Here is an 18,869-nt window from a genome sequence, read left to right as displayed (position 1 = left end):
AAGAGGACTTCGTCTGGCAGCTCTGGGCAAATCATTGCACTATTTCGCAGAAGAACTCGAATAGATGTGCTTCTGTAACAGAAGATCAGAAGATCAGATGTTAAAATGATTTCAAATGGTTTTTTCATCAACATTGTGCATTTATTTCTGCATAAATAGAGCATACCAAGTTAATGCGCTGCTTCCACGCTTTACCAGTTTTCATAAACACATATTTTTGCATAAGCATTAAAACAAAGATAGGCGTTGCAATTCTGAAATGAATTTATTAACTTCCTCCAAAGGGAACGAAAGAACGCCATTAATCTTGTAAAAAAACAGTGCTTTACCGAAATTGTGCTTGCAGTTTGCGGATATCAAAATCCAGCAATACCAGCTGTGTGTTTCATAGGACATATGTAGATGCAGGCTCGTCAGGGCGATGTTTGAATACTGCTGGCTTATGTCATTTGGCTAATTTCCTCCCGGAGATTACTAGTCTATAAATACATCTTGTAAGTATTTGGTCAACTTAAGGTTGCCGTTCCTGGCAAAACGTGAGTGGATAGCCACCCTCACAGACCGTTGTTGGGTTGGTTTGTGTGATGGCTAGAAGTAACAAGTATTTTATGGAACAGCCACAATGAAAGTTGGATAAAATAACTCAGCAATTACGAGTATAGTTCGTTCGATGGTGATGTTTTTCCGTCCTTCTTCACTTTACGCTGAGCGACAGAAGTGTTTGAAAGAAACTTGAAAGTCGTAACTGAACAAGGTCAGATGCTACCTAAGAATTTTCCAGCACTCAATCGATAGTCAGGGCACCTAAAACAGAGATCAGCCTGACATTCTTAGGACTTCTGCGTCAATGTTGTGGTCCATGTGTGTATGGCATCGATTCAGAGACTGATCTCCGTGTCTCTGAGGAGGGGGGTGGGGGGTGGTGTGTAGTGTACCGGTTAGAGATACCGCTTCCTGCACGATCGATCGGGGGTTCGAATCCGCCCTAGTGCTCACCAAGCCCTTCATCCCTCTGGTGTCGATAAATTGGCATCAGACTTGTCTGGGAGGATAAAAACACTGACTTGACACATCGGCTAGCAACCGCAAGTCATCGTATAGGCCAGTTACACGTTCGTAAACCTCAAGCAATTCCGAATTGAAGTGAACGTGGGGCCGCATCCCAAGGGGATTGATTAGCGTCGGACACTTTATCCTCTTATCTTTATTTTTTGCGTACAAGCCAACGATTAGCATCAATAGGTCAGAAAAATTTCCCAAGAGAAATTTGGCCAGTCCTCAACACGACATACTGTAGAAAATTTCGGTCTACATAGGAACATGCAACTATTGCATAAAAGCGTGAGAGGTACATGCTGTTTTATGTGGGACATTTCTTCACCAGAAAAACTTTCGCTAAATGATTGTGATTGAGATGAAACAATTCTGCAAAAAATTTTCTGGCGTTTAAAAGTGAGATGTTTTCTATGCGCATGAAGGAAAATGCAAAGTTACAAAACCACATTACGTTCTAACCATCGTATGTCAAATCCTCATTCAGCCTTCAAGTGAAAGCCATTAAGAGATTGCAACCAGGCTAGTGTAATATGTAAAAATAACACATGCTGTTTCACTTAGTGATAGCAACATTATGATGCATGCAAGCCTTATTTAAGCTGGATATAATTTATTCCATAGTCAGTGCTATGGCATCGTTTCAGTTACTAACATCTTTTCTTCTGGTGTTCTTGCTTTCTGTGTCTCTTGCCAAGAAGGAAGACGAACAACGTGATGCAGGAACGAAAGCAGAGTCAACCGGAGAAACAGGGTTGCCTATGCCCGAACCCGCAACGACAACGGATCCATGCATAGATGCGGTGGATGAATACCAATGCAGAATTACGAAGGAGCCCACAACTACAGACGAACCCCCAATGACGGCAAGGCCATGTGGCTGTGGATGTTCATCAAGTCCTTGTGGATGTGGTGGCGGAGTGTATGGTAATTGGTATCGACTAAGACCTGGATGCTGTTATTCAGTAAGACTAAATGGACCAAGTCCATATGGATGTCCACGTTACGGAGCTTATATGCCGTATCGAAACTATGGATTTCCTGCATATTTTTCACGCTTCTACTAAAACGAGCACAAATCAGGCAGCTGCTACTACTGCCTTGAACCGATCGAATCGAAAAAGCACTATTACTTGATTTCTGGAGATGACATAATTCCTTTATGTCAAAAAATAAAACTTTTTGATCACTGTTTTTTTTTGCTCTCTGAACGTAATTCTGAAAAGAGTGAACAATGTCTTTTTTTCGACTTCTTCGAACTTTTGAAAATTGAGGCTATGAATACAGGATGATGCGACGCTACCTCGTAAACAAGTAATGTTATTTTTGCCTGTTTTCCTTTCATCTGCTATATTCTCGTAGCTGTCCGTGTTTTACAAATTTGTAGAATTTTCAATGTTCTCACATTATTTATGTAGCAATAATATTTATTTTATATCCTGAATACGTTGCTCTAGAAAAAAATAGGAAAAAAAGTAGTTGTTAACCAGTCTCGCTTATCCTGATGTTGGTCAAGCGAGGTCTATGAAGAGCACGAAAAAACAAAAGTTGATTGAAAGTCTGGAAAAAAGGGATTGTTGGAGCAAATCCACCAAATATTGGGTGTTAAGCATTCGCTTACCCAAAAATCCAACGCCGCTAGAAATTCCTACTTTGAATGAAGAAAGGAAGTAGAAGAGATTTAGGAGGTGTACAATTTCTTTTTTTCGCAGAATTTGAAGTGAAACCGAATAGAGAACGAAAGAGACAGGAGACGCACAGTATTGAATGAGACTTACGCAAAAAGCGTGAGCTGCAGCAACAAAAGGACTATCTGTTGTCTTTTTATTCTCTTATCAGAAAGTTGTTTTCGTTGAACGTATACTCCTTCCTCCGTTGGGTGTTTAGCCTGTCATTAGGGGACTCTGAGAAGGAAATGTTTCCATTAGATATGGCTCGGTTACTCTGCACAGTCATCTCGTTCAGCTTTTGCTTAAAAAGTGGACTACAGCAAAGCAACGATAACGATTTTCTAAAAATCAATTTTCGTCCATGTATATTCGGCTAATATAGAGTGGCATCGGAAGTAGTGATCTTCTTATTGAATCCATAGATTGTTTCCATGCACCTCGCTTAGGCTGACTATTTTCTAATATATATTTGTGTCAATCGATTGATGGGCGAGAGGAGTTCAAAGTTACATGTTAGCTACCACAAGTTTTGATCACTTCACAAATTTTGTTTGTTTTACTAAGTTTAGCCAGTGGTGGTATTGATAGACTACGTGTGTGCAACATTAGTAAGAAATGAGTGAGTTCACTTGAGAAGAGAAGAGATGTCATCACATCATTGTCTCAACTCTTCATTGATAACAATGCAGTTACACCATGTTCACAACAACGTCTTTACGCTGAAATTTATGGACAAATATGTGTTATCGGCGGAACTACAAAGGCAGTTAAAGTTATGAGAAGCTCTGAAATGAACCAGCATGTGTAATGTGCAGCTTTGATGTTTACTGATTTGAAGAAAGTATAAAATAATTTCGTTCTAAATGTATGTGCAGAACGACGAATACACTTATTGGTACGTAAGATTCAGTCAAACTGCGAAGGAGTGATGTGCACATTTATATAATTTGATGAGCAAATGCAGAAGAACAATTTTTATAGATCTCACTGCATATGTACACGTAAGTACTACGTAGGTTTTTTTGGTGTGTTAGTTTGTCAGTCATCGAGATTCCTTAGTATCACATCAAGTCGTTGCAACTCTCCACGAATACGATCATTTTCTTCACTGTCTTTAAGTAGTGCTCTTTGCTGAAAAGATATGTTATGAAAAACAGAAACATCTACAAATAATTGAGTGCATAGAACTTTTGCCATTAGATCTCTGCCACAGCATCCATCGCATACATATCTTCGGCCACAACAGCATGTTGAATATCTGGAACAATCGATTCTAGACATGCTTAGGCACAAAAATAATTCAAAATGTGCAGATTTCTAAGCTGTTTCTAGCTATTCTCTAGCTACTCTGTCGCTTATTCATATAGACGGGCGACTTAGAAGATTGGTTGTATCAAAAATATGGAATTCCGGCTTTATTGAAATAATGCTCGCCAAGGCGAAACTGATATACACAGTCCGTTTCAAAAGTATGCATCCGCGCTGAATTTGACGATTTCACGTTCCCCACTCATTACTGCTCGACCAAGATAGTCTCATTAGATTTCTCGTAGTCGAAAACACTTAGCTACTTGTTTTCGAAAGAAGTTTCCGTCTCGAACGAAAATTCGACCATTTTGAAAAGATTCGTTTGTTTTTAAAGTATGTATCCACCCCGAGATTTTTATCAAGGTGAAGTCTCTCTCTGGAAGGTGAGCATTTTTGGCAAGAAAATCCTGTCATGTATAACCAGCTTGAACAGCTCTTCATTATAACCACCATGCCGATTCGCAGAACTGTGCTCTCCACCGAGGAACAAGTTCAAATCCGGGCCCTTAAGATTGCTAGTGAGTACACACCTTTGAAACAAACAATTTTTTTCAAAAAAGGTCCCATTTCCGTTAACTATTTTCGATTACCAGAAATTTGATGAGACTATTTTGGTTCAGCAGGAAGGAGCGAAAAACATGAAATTGTCAAATTTAGGGTGGATACATACTCTTGAAACGCACTGTAGTGGCGGATAAAAGCTTGCCAAGTCTTTCTTCTTTAAGCTTTTACTCCGTTACACCATTTTCTTTTGGTTAAATCCAGTACATATAATCGGGTTTGAAAAAGTGGAAGGATGCTCCAGGTAGAAGTTTGCATTTTCAAATTTATTTGAAACTAGTCTGAATGTCCGGCTAAAGCCGGACTTTAGACTTTCTGTGGTTTTAGCTTCGCTCCCCTTCACTGATCAGTGAAAGTTCATAGTAGTGGCATTTTCTGTAAAATTAGATTTGTGTCTTTTTAATGACACTTTCCTTCTCTTTTTTTTATTACAAATTAATTTGGAAGAGTGCAGAGTTTTCCTTCTAAACGCGTCAACTCTACATTTGGAGAATATTCAGCCATCAGCGTCAAACATTCTTTCGACACCAAAATAATATAGATGCAATTTGAAAGCATTACTCGAAGTATGGGTATTCCTCCTGATTTCCCCTAATAGTTATCACAGAATGATGTTTTAACATAAAATGACGTGAAAGACATCATCTTAATGATAAAGATAACGATCCAGATCAGGTCATGTAAAGTGTTGGGTACTATTTAAAGGCATCTACCCAAGAATCTGGGGTGATGCGGGTTTCAGGTGGATTATGCCTATACGGGATTAGATTATGGAGAGGAGGGTGATTATGTCCATTTCTTCCTAATTGCCGTACAAAACGGCCCGGAAGTTACGGCATCAGCCAAGCGGAACGAATGCTGACCGAATTCGACGAAACATGTGGATGCATCGGTCTTCAGCTGAATCTACAAAAGACGATGTTCATGCGGAACGGATGGTTCTCGGATGCCCCATTCACGCTCAACGGAACGAACATATCCGAATGCACCAGCTACGTTTATCTGGGTCGGGAACTAAACATGATGAACGACCTGACCCCCGAGCTGGGCAGGAGGAGACGAGCGGCTTGGGGAGCGTACAAGAGCATCGAGGATGTAGTGAAGAAGACCAGGAACACCCGGCTCCTTGCTTACCTCTTCAACACCACCGTACTTCCTGCTTTGACCTATGCTTCGGAAACCTGGCCATTTCGCAAGCAGGAAGAAAACGCGGTGAGCGTCATTGAACGCGCAACTGAAAGAGTGATGCTAGGAGTATCCCGTTTCACGCAAGTGAGGGACGGGATTCGAAGTTCTCTCCTACGTCAGCGATCGAAGATTAGAGACGCCGCCACGTTTGCCAAGGAAAGTAAAATAAGGTGGGCCGGACACGTGATGCGCTTTAATGACAACCGTTGGACCAGAGCCGTGAGCGACTGGGTTGCCCGCGATATTAAGCGCACTACAGGAAGACCGCCGACCCGATGGTCAGATTTCTTCACGAAGTCCTTCAAAGAAAAATATGATGCTCTTCGTGTCCCACGCGAAAGGAGGAACCACTGGACTACTCTGGCACGCGATCGGGACAAATGGAAGAATTACTGGCGCCCGCTCGACCAGTTCGAAGATCAACGGGAGTCAAGGTGATCAAGGTGATACGTGATATATACAGACTAAGCCCCTTATTGTATAACATGATCATGGTCATGATAGCGGTCGCAAACGTTTAGCAATTTCTCAGTTCTCGTATTGTTCGCATTAATTTTGCCTCCTCTTGTTGCTCTTCAATTATGATCTACACTTTTCTGGGATTTTTTCCCTGTTTTGTGTATGGGAGAAAAGAAGAACGTTGAGGCGAAGGTGCAAGAGTTATGGAACCGATTATTACGTGTGAGAGGGAGGAATTTGGTTTCATTGGTAATGTTCACACAAATATTGATACAAGAAGTTGTCCACGTTCCGAAAACTAGGAAGTTTTCATGAATATTCATAGAAATAGCCAACGAAAAAAATTACTATGCCAAGATTCTTAGAGAAGTTGATACCAATCCATACTTAGCAAGTCGACATTCAAAAATACTTTGTCAAATTTCCGAAGATTCCCGTGTGCCTCCCAGGACCGCCTTACGTTATCCGTGTGCTGGCGAGGTGTTTGGTACTAGATCACACAAAAAAACGTTGCTTTCCGTCTGGATGGTCCCCTGGATGAACCTATGATTGGTCCCCTGGATGAACCTATGGGACATACGGGACATTTTGGAAATTCTTTGAAGGCCACTTTGAAGACAGACTGGTTGGGTATGGATTGCAACCAACACTTCGAAGAATCTTGATTTCACTTTTCCAATAGTTTTCTTTTTTCGGCTACTCCTGGGAATCGATAATCTATTTCGAATTTTTACAAGTTCTCGCAAAAGCACTTATATGCACATTATAAGGGGTAGCAATTTTTCTTCTTTGCATCCAAAGAAACGGCTTTGATAGTAGTTCCTGCGCATTCAGAGTAATTTCTTACTTGCCACTAAGACATACAGCAAGGAAATTTGTTAAGAGAAAGTGTAGATTGTGATAAAAGAACAAAAAAAGAGCAAGCTACGGAAAAAGACACAAAAACTGAAAAATTGCTGATTATTTGCTCGCACTACTCCCAACAAACTTAAGATTGCAGGTTGTCTTTTTTCAACATCTTTTTCGAAAGGAGTCGCGAACTTCTCACATTATTTTCGATCAAATGTTCTCGATTAATCAAAAACAGAAAATGAAAAATTGGAGAGAAACCTCAAAGAGGAAAAATTGCTGAAATTTGTCCGCCACTGTACACTGGCACATAAACGATGAGCATCTTATAATAAAGAATTACTTATTTTTCATGCTATTTCCAAATTCCACTCTTGTAATGCTCGTTATTTCAAATACAACACACATAATATTATTCAAAAAAGCGAAACCTCACTGTTTGCGTGATCTTGATCCCGTCAAATCATATATTGAGGGTCTTGGGCCATCAATTGGGTAACTGTCCTCATAGAGCCAACGTTTCACGTGACAACCGTTTCGAACAAAACTTTGAAAAAACGACTTTCAAACTCAGGTTAAATAAATACAAGTGATTTGATTAAAAATAAATTTAGTTTGAAGCCTCTGGAAGTTTTAGGAATCAAAGAAGAGAAAACATTACAAGTGAAAAAAGTAGCTGAAGAATTATTCTCATTTGCCTTCAAAAAGATGTTCTTCAAGAAATGTTTGGATTATCTATCCTTTTTCGTCACTTATTTAAGCAATTTAATTTGAGCAAAATGAAACGGAAAGAGGTCGGTGCTGTTGCTCACCATTCCAATAATATCATGATTTTTCAATGCGCCTTAATCTTCTTGATGAACATTTTACGCGGACTGTTAGAACAAGCCAACAAGTGGAAACTCGCCAATTAAGCACAGAAGGAGTTTTGTCGAACGAGCATCTTTCTCATACTTTTAGTGAAACTTCTCAAACATTGTGAAGAATGTAGTGCGTAGAGAAAAACTGCCTTCTTGGAAAGGTGCAATGCTTGCGAAATGTTTACCACAAGTGTTTCTTACAAGTCGAAATCTGAATCTCATCTTAAGTCTGTTAGCGTTAAAGGCATCACCACACGAGTCTGAGGTGGTACGGATTTCAAGTGGAGTGTTCGTAAACGGGATCGTAGATTAAGGAGAGGGGGGTGATTCCGTCCATTTCTTCCTAATTGCCGTAGAAAACGGCCCGGAAGATACAGCTTCGAGCTATCCGGCACGCTATTTTTACAACGAGGTAGATTGGAGCGCGCCAGTCTTGTGCACTCTCCGCATCTTCCGGGCAGTTTTTTACGGTAATTAGGAAGAAATGGATAGAATCACCTTCTCTCCTTAATCTACGATCCCGTATACGAGTACTCCACCTGAAATCCGTACCACCTCAGATTCATGGGGTGATGTCTTTAATCAAACTGGAACATGTAGATATTGATAGTGATGAGATTTAGAGTTTTCAGCGCTTACGCAGTTTCGTAGAATGTTCCTGCGCACGAAACGTTGATAAAATAGAAAGAGTGAGCAATTAAAAAAAAATCCGCCAAAAAAAGGTTAAATAAGATGATCCCTTGTAGCTTTTTTTTTCTTTTTCGACTTTCGGAGATAATTCACACGAGTGCGGCCACTTCCTTGCAGTATGTACTTGCTAGTTTATCAGTACGAAATCACGAACTTGCTTATTACAATGCGTTGAGCTGGATAGTTAGGATCGATGTCTTCTTCTAAAGGAATCAACTCGGATGCACGTTGGATACCAGGCTGAAAATCTCAAGAAGAGTTGTTCATCAGCTCACAGAAAGATCTCGAAATAAGAAGAATTAGCATAAGTAATGTAGAGAAAGTATCTCTAAGCTTTGCAGATACATCGACTGGCGACATCTTATTCCCACACGTAGCCGACTAGAATTTCATACAAAATCTGACTGCTCGGGTTTTTATGCTTCTTTTTTTGAGGAATGCGAATAACAGAACCGCGACCTATTATACAAAGAAAAGAAAAGAAGTGGGGCAGTTCAAAATTAGTGCGCTAAAAGAAAATCAAGAAAGAAACGTATTGTGAATTGTCGCTTATTAGATGACGGAACTGCAAAACCGGAAAACATTGACATTTCGGTTGGCGTGGGGTGACAAACCATTTGCAAATGAAGTCGTATAACTCTTGTGTGGTTACGTGCACATACTCACCTCAGAAGCTGGTTCCTGTACCGGTGGCCCTAAATATTTGTATTCTTCTTTTCGACGCTCCTCTCCTTTCTTTGCTGGACCTGATCAATATGTGTCGGTAGTTTTGACAATTTTGGATTTCTAGTGCTAAGCGCTACCCTGATCTAAAGGCTCAAATGTTTACCACGTTTCCAAGGAGGAAACGGACCGAGTACTTTGTGTTCTGGTAAGAAAAAGCATATGCATGAAATAAGACAGAAATGATACGAAGAGATCCTCTTCAACGGACATTTTGCATAAGATTTTTGCCGCTACCTTTGGTAAACTGAATTTGTCGAAATACGAATTAAATGAGATTGAATACTTTTGATAAGTGCAAAAAATGCGAAAATGAATACTAAGGGAGAGTGGAGAGCAGCTACCATCGTGGTGGCTTGAATTCTTGACGCTAGCAAGGTTTGTTCTATGAACTGCTTGCTATGCGGATGCCACACACTAGGTCGGGAAAAAGTAATATTTTTTTCCAGACTTTGCAGAATTTTTACATACTTCTACTTTGGAAGAGAACTTCCCACTCTATGCCAACAATGGTCATATTTGTTAATTTAATTGATTCTTGTTTTTCACATGATTGAAATGGACTCTCACGTGAAGAAGATGTAGCGTTTCCAAACCATGCGATTTTTGAATTTGATAAGGCCACTGAAGCTGAGAATGTGTTGCATACGGAGAATGAGAAATGTTTCAGATTGTTGCCCGATCTTTCCTTTGTGTTTGAAAATTTCTCCAAAAATCATTCCGATCGACCAAAGGTCAAAGAGAAACTCAACAAAATTCAATTTCTTTCAGAGGTTCATTTTCAGAAAACGTTTAGGATTTAGTGTCTCATACCCTCGAACCGCAGCAAAAATCTGGCGAGCAGATTCAGTTGCTTAATCACTCATTTCAAAGAAAAAAGCAAGTGTCGAAAGTGCTCCTCTTTGTCCAGTTTACACCCCATTTCAACAATCTGAAAAAACAGGAAACCGATAAAAAATCACAACACCATTGCTGTGTGGAACGAAAAGTACTTTGTAGAAAGATTTGCAAGATTTAGCCAATATTTTTAATGTATATATGAAATTTTGGAAAAAAAATTACTTATGACTTATACATCAATCCAATAACTATTGATTCGGAGCAGTTCCACCAGAAGTGGGCGTGCTAGGCTCACAGTTAGGGCTATCAGAATAAAAACAACGGTTGTAGACTCCTTTAATTTTAGTTCAAGATGTACGCTTTGACAGGATCGCTATTCATTCCAGATGAACCACTTAAATGTGTTCACTGTCTTTTCTTCGGAGATCTAAGATTGTGACGAGATATTTCATGTACAACTGATCACTGGTGAGGTCACCTAGGGAATCCCTTGATCAATTCTCTCCGAGAAACCCTTTCCCAGTCCCCTTTTGTCTGTTAGTATATTTGAAGAAACAACCAAGTTAGGAATTTTTCTAGATGAAAAGAGTCTCTCCACTAATTCTAGATAATAGGAGATCCCCAAAACGAAACATGGATACAGTTTTCTTTCCACTGAACCGATGGATACAGTCTATTGAGGTTTCAGCTGGGGGTCTTTCAGAATTAATGTGCATTCGTGAGGAGAAGAAGCAGCAAAGTTCCTCAAAGCGAACTCGACGACGAATAAGAAAGTCTTGTAGAATATCTTCACGACTCTACGAGGAAAGCGAAGCCTTTCAGAACCACCAAGAGACGCTTGTCTCCGGAAACTCTAGAGGTGATACGTCAGCGTGGACTTGCACGAACTGCAGGCAACCAAGAACTCACGTCCGAGCTCGGAAGGCTTTGCAGAGAGGCGATAAAGGAAGACCTCCATTAGAGAAGAGCGGAAGTGTTGGCTGAAGCTGCAGAGGCGGGACGGAGCATTCGCTACGCCCGTCGGAACTTCGCAAATCGTAAAACAAAAATGACCCCAGATGGATCAACTACAGCATCAAGAAGGAGAAAGTCCGACACGCCATGATGTCGGTGAGGAATCGTACTTCACCCGTTAATGACAGGATCAAGGCTAAACATCTGAAGTATCTTTCGCCAGTTCTCATCAATGCACTGGCGAGGCTCCTCACTCCATCTGTTGGAATGCAAGGTTCCTAAGCTTCCAGAAAAACCAAAAAGACGGTGTTGTTGCATAAGAAGAGGGACCCTTAAGGCAACTAGAGCCCAATCTGCTCACAAGAGCATTCTTAAACAGGATAGAAGGAACATTAGATGAAGAATAGCATCTACAATAAGACATTTGTGTAACAACTTTACCACCAAAATTTCCCCATTCTGCATAGTCGACGTGAAGAAAAGGGTTTCTCGGGTCGGCACAATTTCACCAAAAATATTCATTGGCACTCTCGAGAACGCGATACGAGGAATGAAATGTTTCTCCCTGATTTCATCGTTTCAATAACATCAAACATCAATCAGGCGGAATGGATGCTGGCCGAATTTGATAAAACGTATAAAAAGATTGGTCTTCAGGTGATCCTAGATATTAAAATGTTAATGAGTAACGGATGGGTTTCTGGTGCCCCATTCACGCTCAACGGAACGGTTATATCCAAATGCTTCAGCTACGTATATCTAGTTCGGGAAATCAAAATGATGAACGACCTGACCTCCGAGCTGGGCACAAGGAAACGAGCGCCGTGGGGACCATACAAGAGCATCGAGGATGTAGTGAAGAGGACTGAGAACATCCAGCTCCATGCCCACCTATTCAACACCACTGTTCTTTCTTCTTTGAACTGCGCTTCAGAAACGTAGGCGTTTCGCAAGCAGGAGGAAAATGCTATCAGCGTCATAGAATGCAAATTTGGAATGGTGATGCTAGGAGTATCCCGCGCTACACGAGTGAGGGACGGGATTCGAGGTTCTTTCCTAAATCACCGATCAAAGATCAGCGACGCTGCCGCATATGCCAAGGAATTATGTGGGTCGGACACGTGATGGGTTTTAACGACAATAGGACAGTTGGACCCGAGCCGAAAGTGACTTGATACCACGCGTTATCAAACGCACCGCAAGAAGATCGCCGACCCTATGGTCTTCCTGCGGTGCGTTCGTCTCCTTACGAACTCGTTCAGAGAAAAATACGACGCTCTCAGAGTCCCTCCCGAGAAAGAATGCCACTGAGCAGCACTTGCGCGCGATCGGGGCAAATGGAAATATTTTTGGCGCCCGCTCGAGCGAATCGATGAACAACGGGAGCACAGGTGATACAGGTATGTTCATGGTCTCTGGGTTGATCATCAAAGAATTATACTAATGGGTTGGTTTTGCGACAGTCACAGGGGTACCTCCGTGAAATGTACCAGCCGTAAATCTATATTAGTATGTACATAGATAAAAAAGTTGCTTCTCCAAAAAACAAGTCAGGAGATAATTGGTCTTACAGAAACTAGCAATAATGGCTAAAAAGATACACATTCCTGGTCGTTTTATTCGAGACTGTCAGAAAAACCATGTCGAAGCAAAGTTCAAATGTATAGCGCATTCTCAAAAAAATTCCTTACGACGTCTGAAGTCAGAACGTGATTTTCCAATTCTACTCTATTTTCAAGCTTCAAGCTTTAAAAATCAATAGCTCATTGTTAATGGCTGACCTCTTGCCCCGTACTGCGCCTTCCGAGGCTTCTTCGTCCGTCTCTTCCTTATCGAACTATCTTAAAAATAAAGGAAGCTAGAAAATTGAAAAAAAAAACTAACGCAAAGTGAGTAGAAGTTTGCGCTCATAAGTCTGTCAAATCACGAGTTTTAGTCGAAGTTATCTAGCTTGAAAAAGAAATCTTCGAAATTGTATTCTCGTCGCATATGACTGCAGTATCTAGACAAGTACCCACCAACCAAGTAAACATCTATAAATTAACCTATATCTATAGCTGTTGAAGGTGCCTCTTCGTCTTTTTTTCGGTATGCTCTGTCATCTGAAGACCGGTGAGGTTGAAAATGTACCTGAAAGGTTTCACTTGCTTGAGTTACGTAAAAAGTTGAACATAGTCAAATGTGTTTACGTTGCTCTCTAAAACCGGTGGTGCGGCCTTCAAAATAGCACCCTGCAATAACTATGGTACCTACTGTCTTTTACTACGATGTGGAATTGACAAAGTATTGGGTTAAGAAAAAGCCCAAAATAACAATCTCCTTCAATTCAAACAAATCGAATGCCCTGGTAACGTCGGACATCAGACATTTTGTAGTTCTAGCTTTGCTCCCCTTCCACTCATCAGCAGAAATTAAGAGTAAAGTTTTCTGTAAAATTATCTTTTCCATCGATCATCCCCTTTCATTCTCTTTCTTAGGAATTTAAGCATTGATGAAATGATAACGGGATGAAATTCCATGGTTTCCTTTCTATTAGGGTGTTCGGAAAGTATCTGCCAAAAATTTCGCAGTAGCGCAGATCCCTCTTCCTTGCCTATTTCATACTATAATGGCCGAACATTCCACCCATATTCGACACGTACTCCTTTACGGGTTGGAATCTGGCCACCCCGCTGCTGAAGCTCATAGAAACTTAAGTCAAGTATTCGGCACTAAAGCCCCTTCTGAGCGGTCTGTGCGCGCATGGTTCCAGCGCTTCAAAGCCGGGAACAAAAAACTCGAAAATGAGCCTCGCCCTGGTCGACCGACTGCAATAACGTTCGACGAGCTAAAGAATCTGGCGGAGCAGCATCCATGTGAAGGTGCGCGGTATTTTGCCGCCAGTCTTGGCTGTTCGCTTCCGCCGTGAGCAGTGGGCTGCGATCTCTCGGAATGATGAAAAAGCTCGGTCAGTGGCTCCCACTGCAACCGCCAAAGACGCCTGGACATCTGCACTCAGCTGCTCTTCAGAGGCCTCATATTCGAATAACTGGACACCATTGTCACTGGAGATGAAATATTGGTCCTCCACGTCAACCACACCCGCTGCGATGGCGATGAAATGCCGGAAATGAAATGAAAATCCTTTCGTGGAAGGTGAAGTCCATGATAAGAAGGTCATGCTGAGGTGGGGAGTTCATGTAATCTACCGTTTCGAACTGCTGCCGGACAACACGACAGTTACTACCGAGGTCTTCTGCGCTCAACTGCAAAGACTGGCCGACAAAATCCGCAAGAGCACCCGAAGCTCGACAACGTTTGCCTGCTGCACGATAACGCGAAGAAGACCTCCCAGAAACTTCTCGAGCTCGGATGGGGAGTTCTACCGCATCAACCGTACAGACCGGGCGTGGCCCCAAGCGACTACCACTTCTTCCGATCGACTCAGCATCACCTGAAAGAGAGGCGCTACGATGATCGTGACGCCTCGAAAATGACCTTCGGACCTTCTTCGCCCCCGTAATTCTACGCCAAAGGAATCCGTGATCTTGTGAGAAGTTGGGAGAAGGTTGTCGATGTTGATGGAGATTATTTCGTCGAATAATAAAATGTTGTTAAAAAGTTGTGTTGTTTTGAAATTTCGCCGTATTTGGCAGATACTTTTCGAACACCCTAATAAACGCGTCAGCACTACATCTGGAAAGTATTCAAACTTGATTTTACATCTGTATTCCTTTGATACCACTACAATTCGAAAATGTTATTTGGAGCATGAGTTTTTCTTCAACAGTTAGCAAAGAATGATGTGCCAAAGTGAAATGAGGTGTACATCATATTCCTACTAATGAGGTTTTACGCCAAGAACTGTCAGATACTGTTTAAAGGCAGCGAATCACCAAACTGACGTAGAATCAAAACCAGTAGAGCTCGGCTTGCAGATTACGGAACTCAACGTAGCTCTACTCAACTTCTGCTGATCATCGTTAGCACGGCATGAAAGAAGGTATTTTTTCCTGCGAGGTAAGTTGGAATGCACTACCCTGTGCACCTCCACTAGCGAGGGGTCGAAGATCAATGGTGGATTCTCACTAGTCTATTTAAGTAAAACCGCTGAGGAGCCCGGAGCGTTTACAAGAGAAAGTGATTTGATTGACTTAAGGTTTGATTTCCTTAAGAAAGAACTTGCGCCGACGACCATACCTGATGCCGTTGGGGTAGTCTCACTGCATTCTGAAGTTCGAAGAGAAAGTGTTCTCTCGCACTTCGTTGAAAAAAAAAACGCATTTCCCACGCGGTTTTTTTTAAGACGGCTAGGAGAATTGAGCGAGCCCACGCTGGGTTCTGTAATGTACAACTCTACGGATTCCTTGGGATTTCCGTCCTGCGTCACTTTCGTGATACGCTGCCTTCAAGCAGCCGGTTGTGTGTTTTGGTATCCTTAAGAAAGAACTCGCGCCGACGAACATATCTGATGCCGCTGGGTAGTCTCACTGCATTCTGAAGTTCGGTTACATACATTCATTCACTCACTCGGAACACTCACAACACCCACTCACTCACACAGAAACTTCCGCACGCAGTTTCCAGTTATTACTTACCGTTCAAGTTCTTTTCGCGAGGGTAATGCTTCAGGGCATTTCTCTTCCTAGTTTGGGAATTTTCTTATATGCCAGCTTCACAGCACGAGGAAGGACATTGTCGTGAAGTTGACAGACACCGTCGCGCTATGTGCGTTTCTGGTTAATAACGTCGGATTACTTCCAGAAACGAGTAGTTGACACTTTGAAGTCCGCTAGTGAGTCCCGCAGAAATGAATTCAAAATAGATCATCTTCTGGGAATCCAAAAAAAAAACCGTGCAGAATCTTCTTCTGGTGAGGTGTTTTCCTCGAGATGGTTCGGTGCAGAACATTAATGACAAATTCAGAAACACTAATCCCTGACGTGCTGTCTTAGCTGCGTAGTTCGTGGGACACCAACGTCAGGGCAACTTTATGGTGGTCAAAATCGTGACAATGATTGCCCATAACTTTCTGTTCGCATCTAAGGATCGTGAAGAAAAATAAATCTATGGGAATATATATATATATATATATACATATTACGAGTACGAGAGTGGCTGCGCTCAATGCAATTTAATGGTACTGAAAAACGGCGTAATAATCGTTTCGGTTACTGCAAGGTACCTTAGATTGTGGCATTCTCGTACACTCTCCATTTCCCTCAGCAGCCCACTCAATGATTTTACTTGAACAGGCTTGATGGAACAAACGTATGTAGCTTTGCGCACCATTTTTGGAGGACGATTAGGAGGATTGGACGAGGCAGCATTCACATTCGTAATTTACTTCCGAAACTCTATATTCTCCCACAGGTTTCAAAACTACATCAGTTATCACCAACTAAAAATAGATTGGCCTCAAACTATATTTCTCCTGACTGGAAGCACCGCTACCAGCGACAAATCGTAAATGTCGAGATGATGTCCTCCTTGAGCACAACGCAGATAGAGGCCGGGACAGTCATTGAACTATGGTTTTGTGGAAACCGTAGCAGACAATCAGCTGCAGATGAGTTTTGTTCTAGAAGTTCTAGAAGGCGAATGTTTTGTTAAGTGCTCCTTCCTCAACCCAGTGTATCAAATGTTGCCTCTAGTTTGCAGAACATACTGTGTCATACTCAGGTACATTAGCGTAAGTAGTAGACATGTCGAGCGAGTGTAGAACTCATTTTGCTCATATAGTGTCGGAATTTTAAATTCCAAATCTCTTCAGTGGAAAATCTAACCAGAAGGTATTTTTCGCACTGTTTCGAAAAGCCAAACAGAAAGTATTATTAAAACGAATCAAGTGCAACAAGTTTGAGATCTTGAGATAGAAAGAAAAGACGGAATGTGTAGAAAGAAATCGATTTGCACTTACGTCTTCGCTCATCTTGGTCTTTTTGTCCTAAAGAACTGTTTCTTAGTAGCCTTATAATCTTTCGGACAAGACATAAAAGTTAGACCAGTGGTGGGACTTGTAATGCAGTCTTCGTTACGTGAGAGGAAACCATTTTTACAATATGATATGACGTTGTAAGTTTTTTTTCACAGCAGTTAGAAGGATTAAGGTAATAGGAGAAGAGGCAGTGTGATGATCCTTATGTCAAGTTACATAAGCTTAAGCGGTGGTTTCACCAAAATGTGATCCAGTGTTAGCAAAATCTACTGGTGGCTACTCTTTTCTCGTTTACTTTGTTGCCGAACTATCCTGTAAGAATAAATTTGGAATGTCTCGCTTCAAACATACTGCGGAAGGGTAGAACCGGTACCGAACAACTTGATCTTCAGTCCCAAGCTTTGCTATGCATCACAAAAACTCGCGTGAAGTCGTTGCGGAACTTGTTCATTGAGGTCCATACAAAGTGGGCGAAGGAACGCTCGTACCTTCTTTGCTTTCCACATTTATTTTCTCTTTCTTCGTAGGCCCATCTGTCTGACAGATCTGTATGCTGACTATCATGGTTTATAAAAGCAAATTTAATTCGCCTCTGTACTACAAAAGTACTGCATACAGTGAGCTGGGTCTAACTACTAGTGGTGCATTCACTCAGACTCAGGCGCCCGATGAGAAAGTATTTATACCGCATCAACAACGCTAAATTAGTGTGTAGTCTTCAGTAAGTGGTGAGATGCGTCCGAGGGCACCTCATTACTCTCAAAAGTTATCAAGGAAAAGTTTAAAAACGAGAGATCTTCAGATGGCTGCGCCTCCAACACTCTTCTACTCCGGTGACGTCATGCTAGCGTCTAAAGACAAAGAACTGGCGAGGTTTGGGCTACACCTTAATGTCTAAAGGTGGGAATACGTAAGAAGCAACGTAAGCGAGTCTAGCACCAGCACCCTGGACGGAATAGACCCACAACCCACACCTCCGAAAATCCCTTCTCGGTGATCGCATCGACGACAGCCTCGTTGTTACCGCTCACGGCAACGCCGTATGGAAGGAATTGAAAGTAAAGAAGTTACGGTGGACGACTGACTTCTCTCGGTTTGATCTGCAACAACGAGATAGGAAACGCTGCGTCCATAGCCGAGAATATGAGTGAAACACGTCTACAAAATCTGCAGAGCCCTCTTTATATCCAGGCTGTCGTCTAATACCTAACTGGACAAAATGACGTCATCTTGCTAGAAGAGCGAACGTTACCTCTCAAAGAGGAAAACGCTGAACAGGAGGACACTCTATCAAAACTCAACGAAGTATTACGTTCCGCTTCGTTCGCTTTTGTGTTTTGCGGCTATACAAACAGGAGCTAGCTGCGATGTCCGAAAATCAAGTCCTTTCTTCTAAGTACCTAAGGTATTTCGTAAGTTAATTTGCACCTTTACTACCATAGTTTCTCCATTCAGTACTAATAACATAGAGAGACATGGTCTAGTTGCTAAGAGGTCTTGTTGCATCTACGTAGTCGACAGTTCGAGAATGCACTGGGAATATTTATGGCCTCTGAGGTCAGCAAATTGTTACCGACGTTGCCCGAGACCACAGAGACTGATCCGATACATCAACTCCCTTTACAGACAATTGTATGGGGTGCTGACGCTTTATAAACCTCGGATGATTTGAAATTGAAGACGAATGCGTAGCATAGGGATTGACAAGATCAGAAGAACGAAGAAAGGTCCCAACAGGGTAATGCTTTTTTCACTTAAATAATCAGAGCCAATGTTGAAAAGGAAAGGTAGGGTTGG

At 41.7% G+C, this 18,869-nt stretch overlaps 2 protein-coding genes across 3 annotated transcripts in view; one reads left to right on the top strand and one right to left on the bottom strand.

Annotated features, from left to right (window-relative positions):
* Positions 1–1,685: 1,685 nt before the first annotated feature.
* RB195_001161 (uncharacterized protein) lies at positions 1,686–2,120 on the top strand (the record flags this gene model as incomplete). Its single annotated transcript, XM_064197811.1, has 1 exon — positions 1,686–2,120. The coding sequence occupies one exon, from the start codon at positions 1,686–1,688 to the stop codon at positions 2,118–2,120; it is 435 nt and encodes a 144-aa protein (XP_064053692.1).
* Positions 2,121–3,761: 1,641 nt separating this feature from the next.
* Positions 3,762–18,869, bottom strand: part of RB195_001160 (uncharacterized protein) — a gene marked incomplete at both ends in the record, with an annotated part of 18,462 nt that continues 3,354 nt past the window's right edge. Inside the window, 9 exons of one of the 2 annotated variants that reach the window (XM_064197809.1) lie at positions 3,762–3,854; positions 3,912–3,981; positions 7,525–7,635; positions 8,793–8,878; positions 9,305–9,384; positions 12,937–12,996; positions 13,201–13,285; positions 13,345–13,386; positions 17,055–17,081. In XM_064197809.1, coding sequence (XP_064053690.1) covers positions 3,762–3,854; positions 3,912–3,981; positions 7,525–7,635; positions 8,793–8,878; positions 9,305–9,384; positions 12,937–12,996; positions 13,201–13,285; positions 13,345–13,386; positions 17,055–17,081 — 654 coding nt within the window. The remainder of the gene's footprint in view (positions 3,855–3,911; positions 3,982–7,524; positions 7,636–8,792; positions 8,879–9,304; positions 9,385–12,936; positions 12,997–13,200; positions 13,286–13,344; positions 13,387–17,054; positions 17,082–18,869) is intronic. The other variant, XM_064197810.1, reaches the window with a different exon arrangement.

This window comes from Necator americanus, chromosome IV (assembly GCF_031761385.1).
Source record: "Necator americanus strain Aroian chromosome IV, whole genome shotgun sequence".
NCBI classification, from domain to species: domain Eukaryota; kingdom Metazoa; phylum Nematoda; class Chromadorea; order Rhabditida; family Ancylostomatidae; genus Necator; species Necator americanus.
This window is presented reverse-complemented; position numbering and strand designations above follow the sequence as displayed.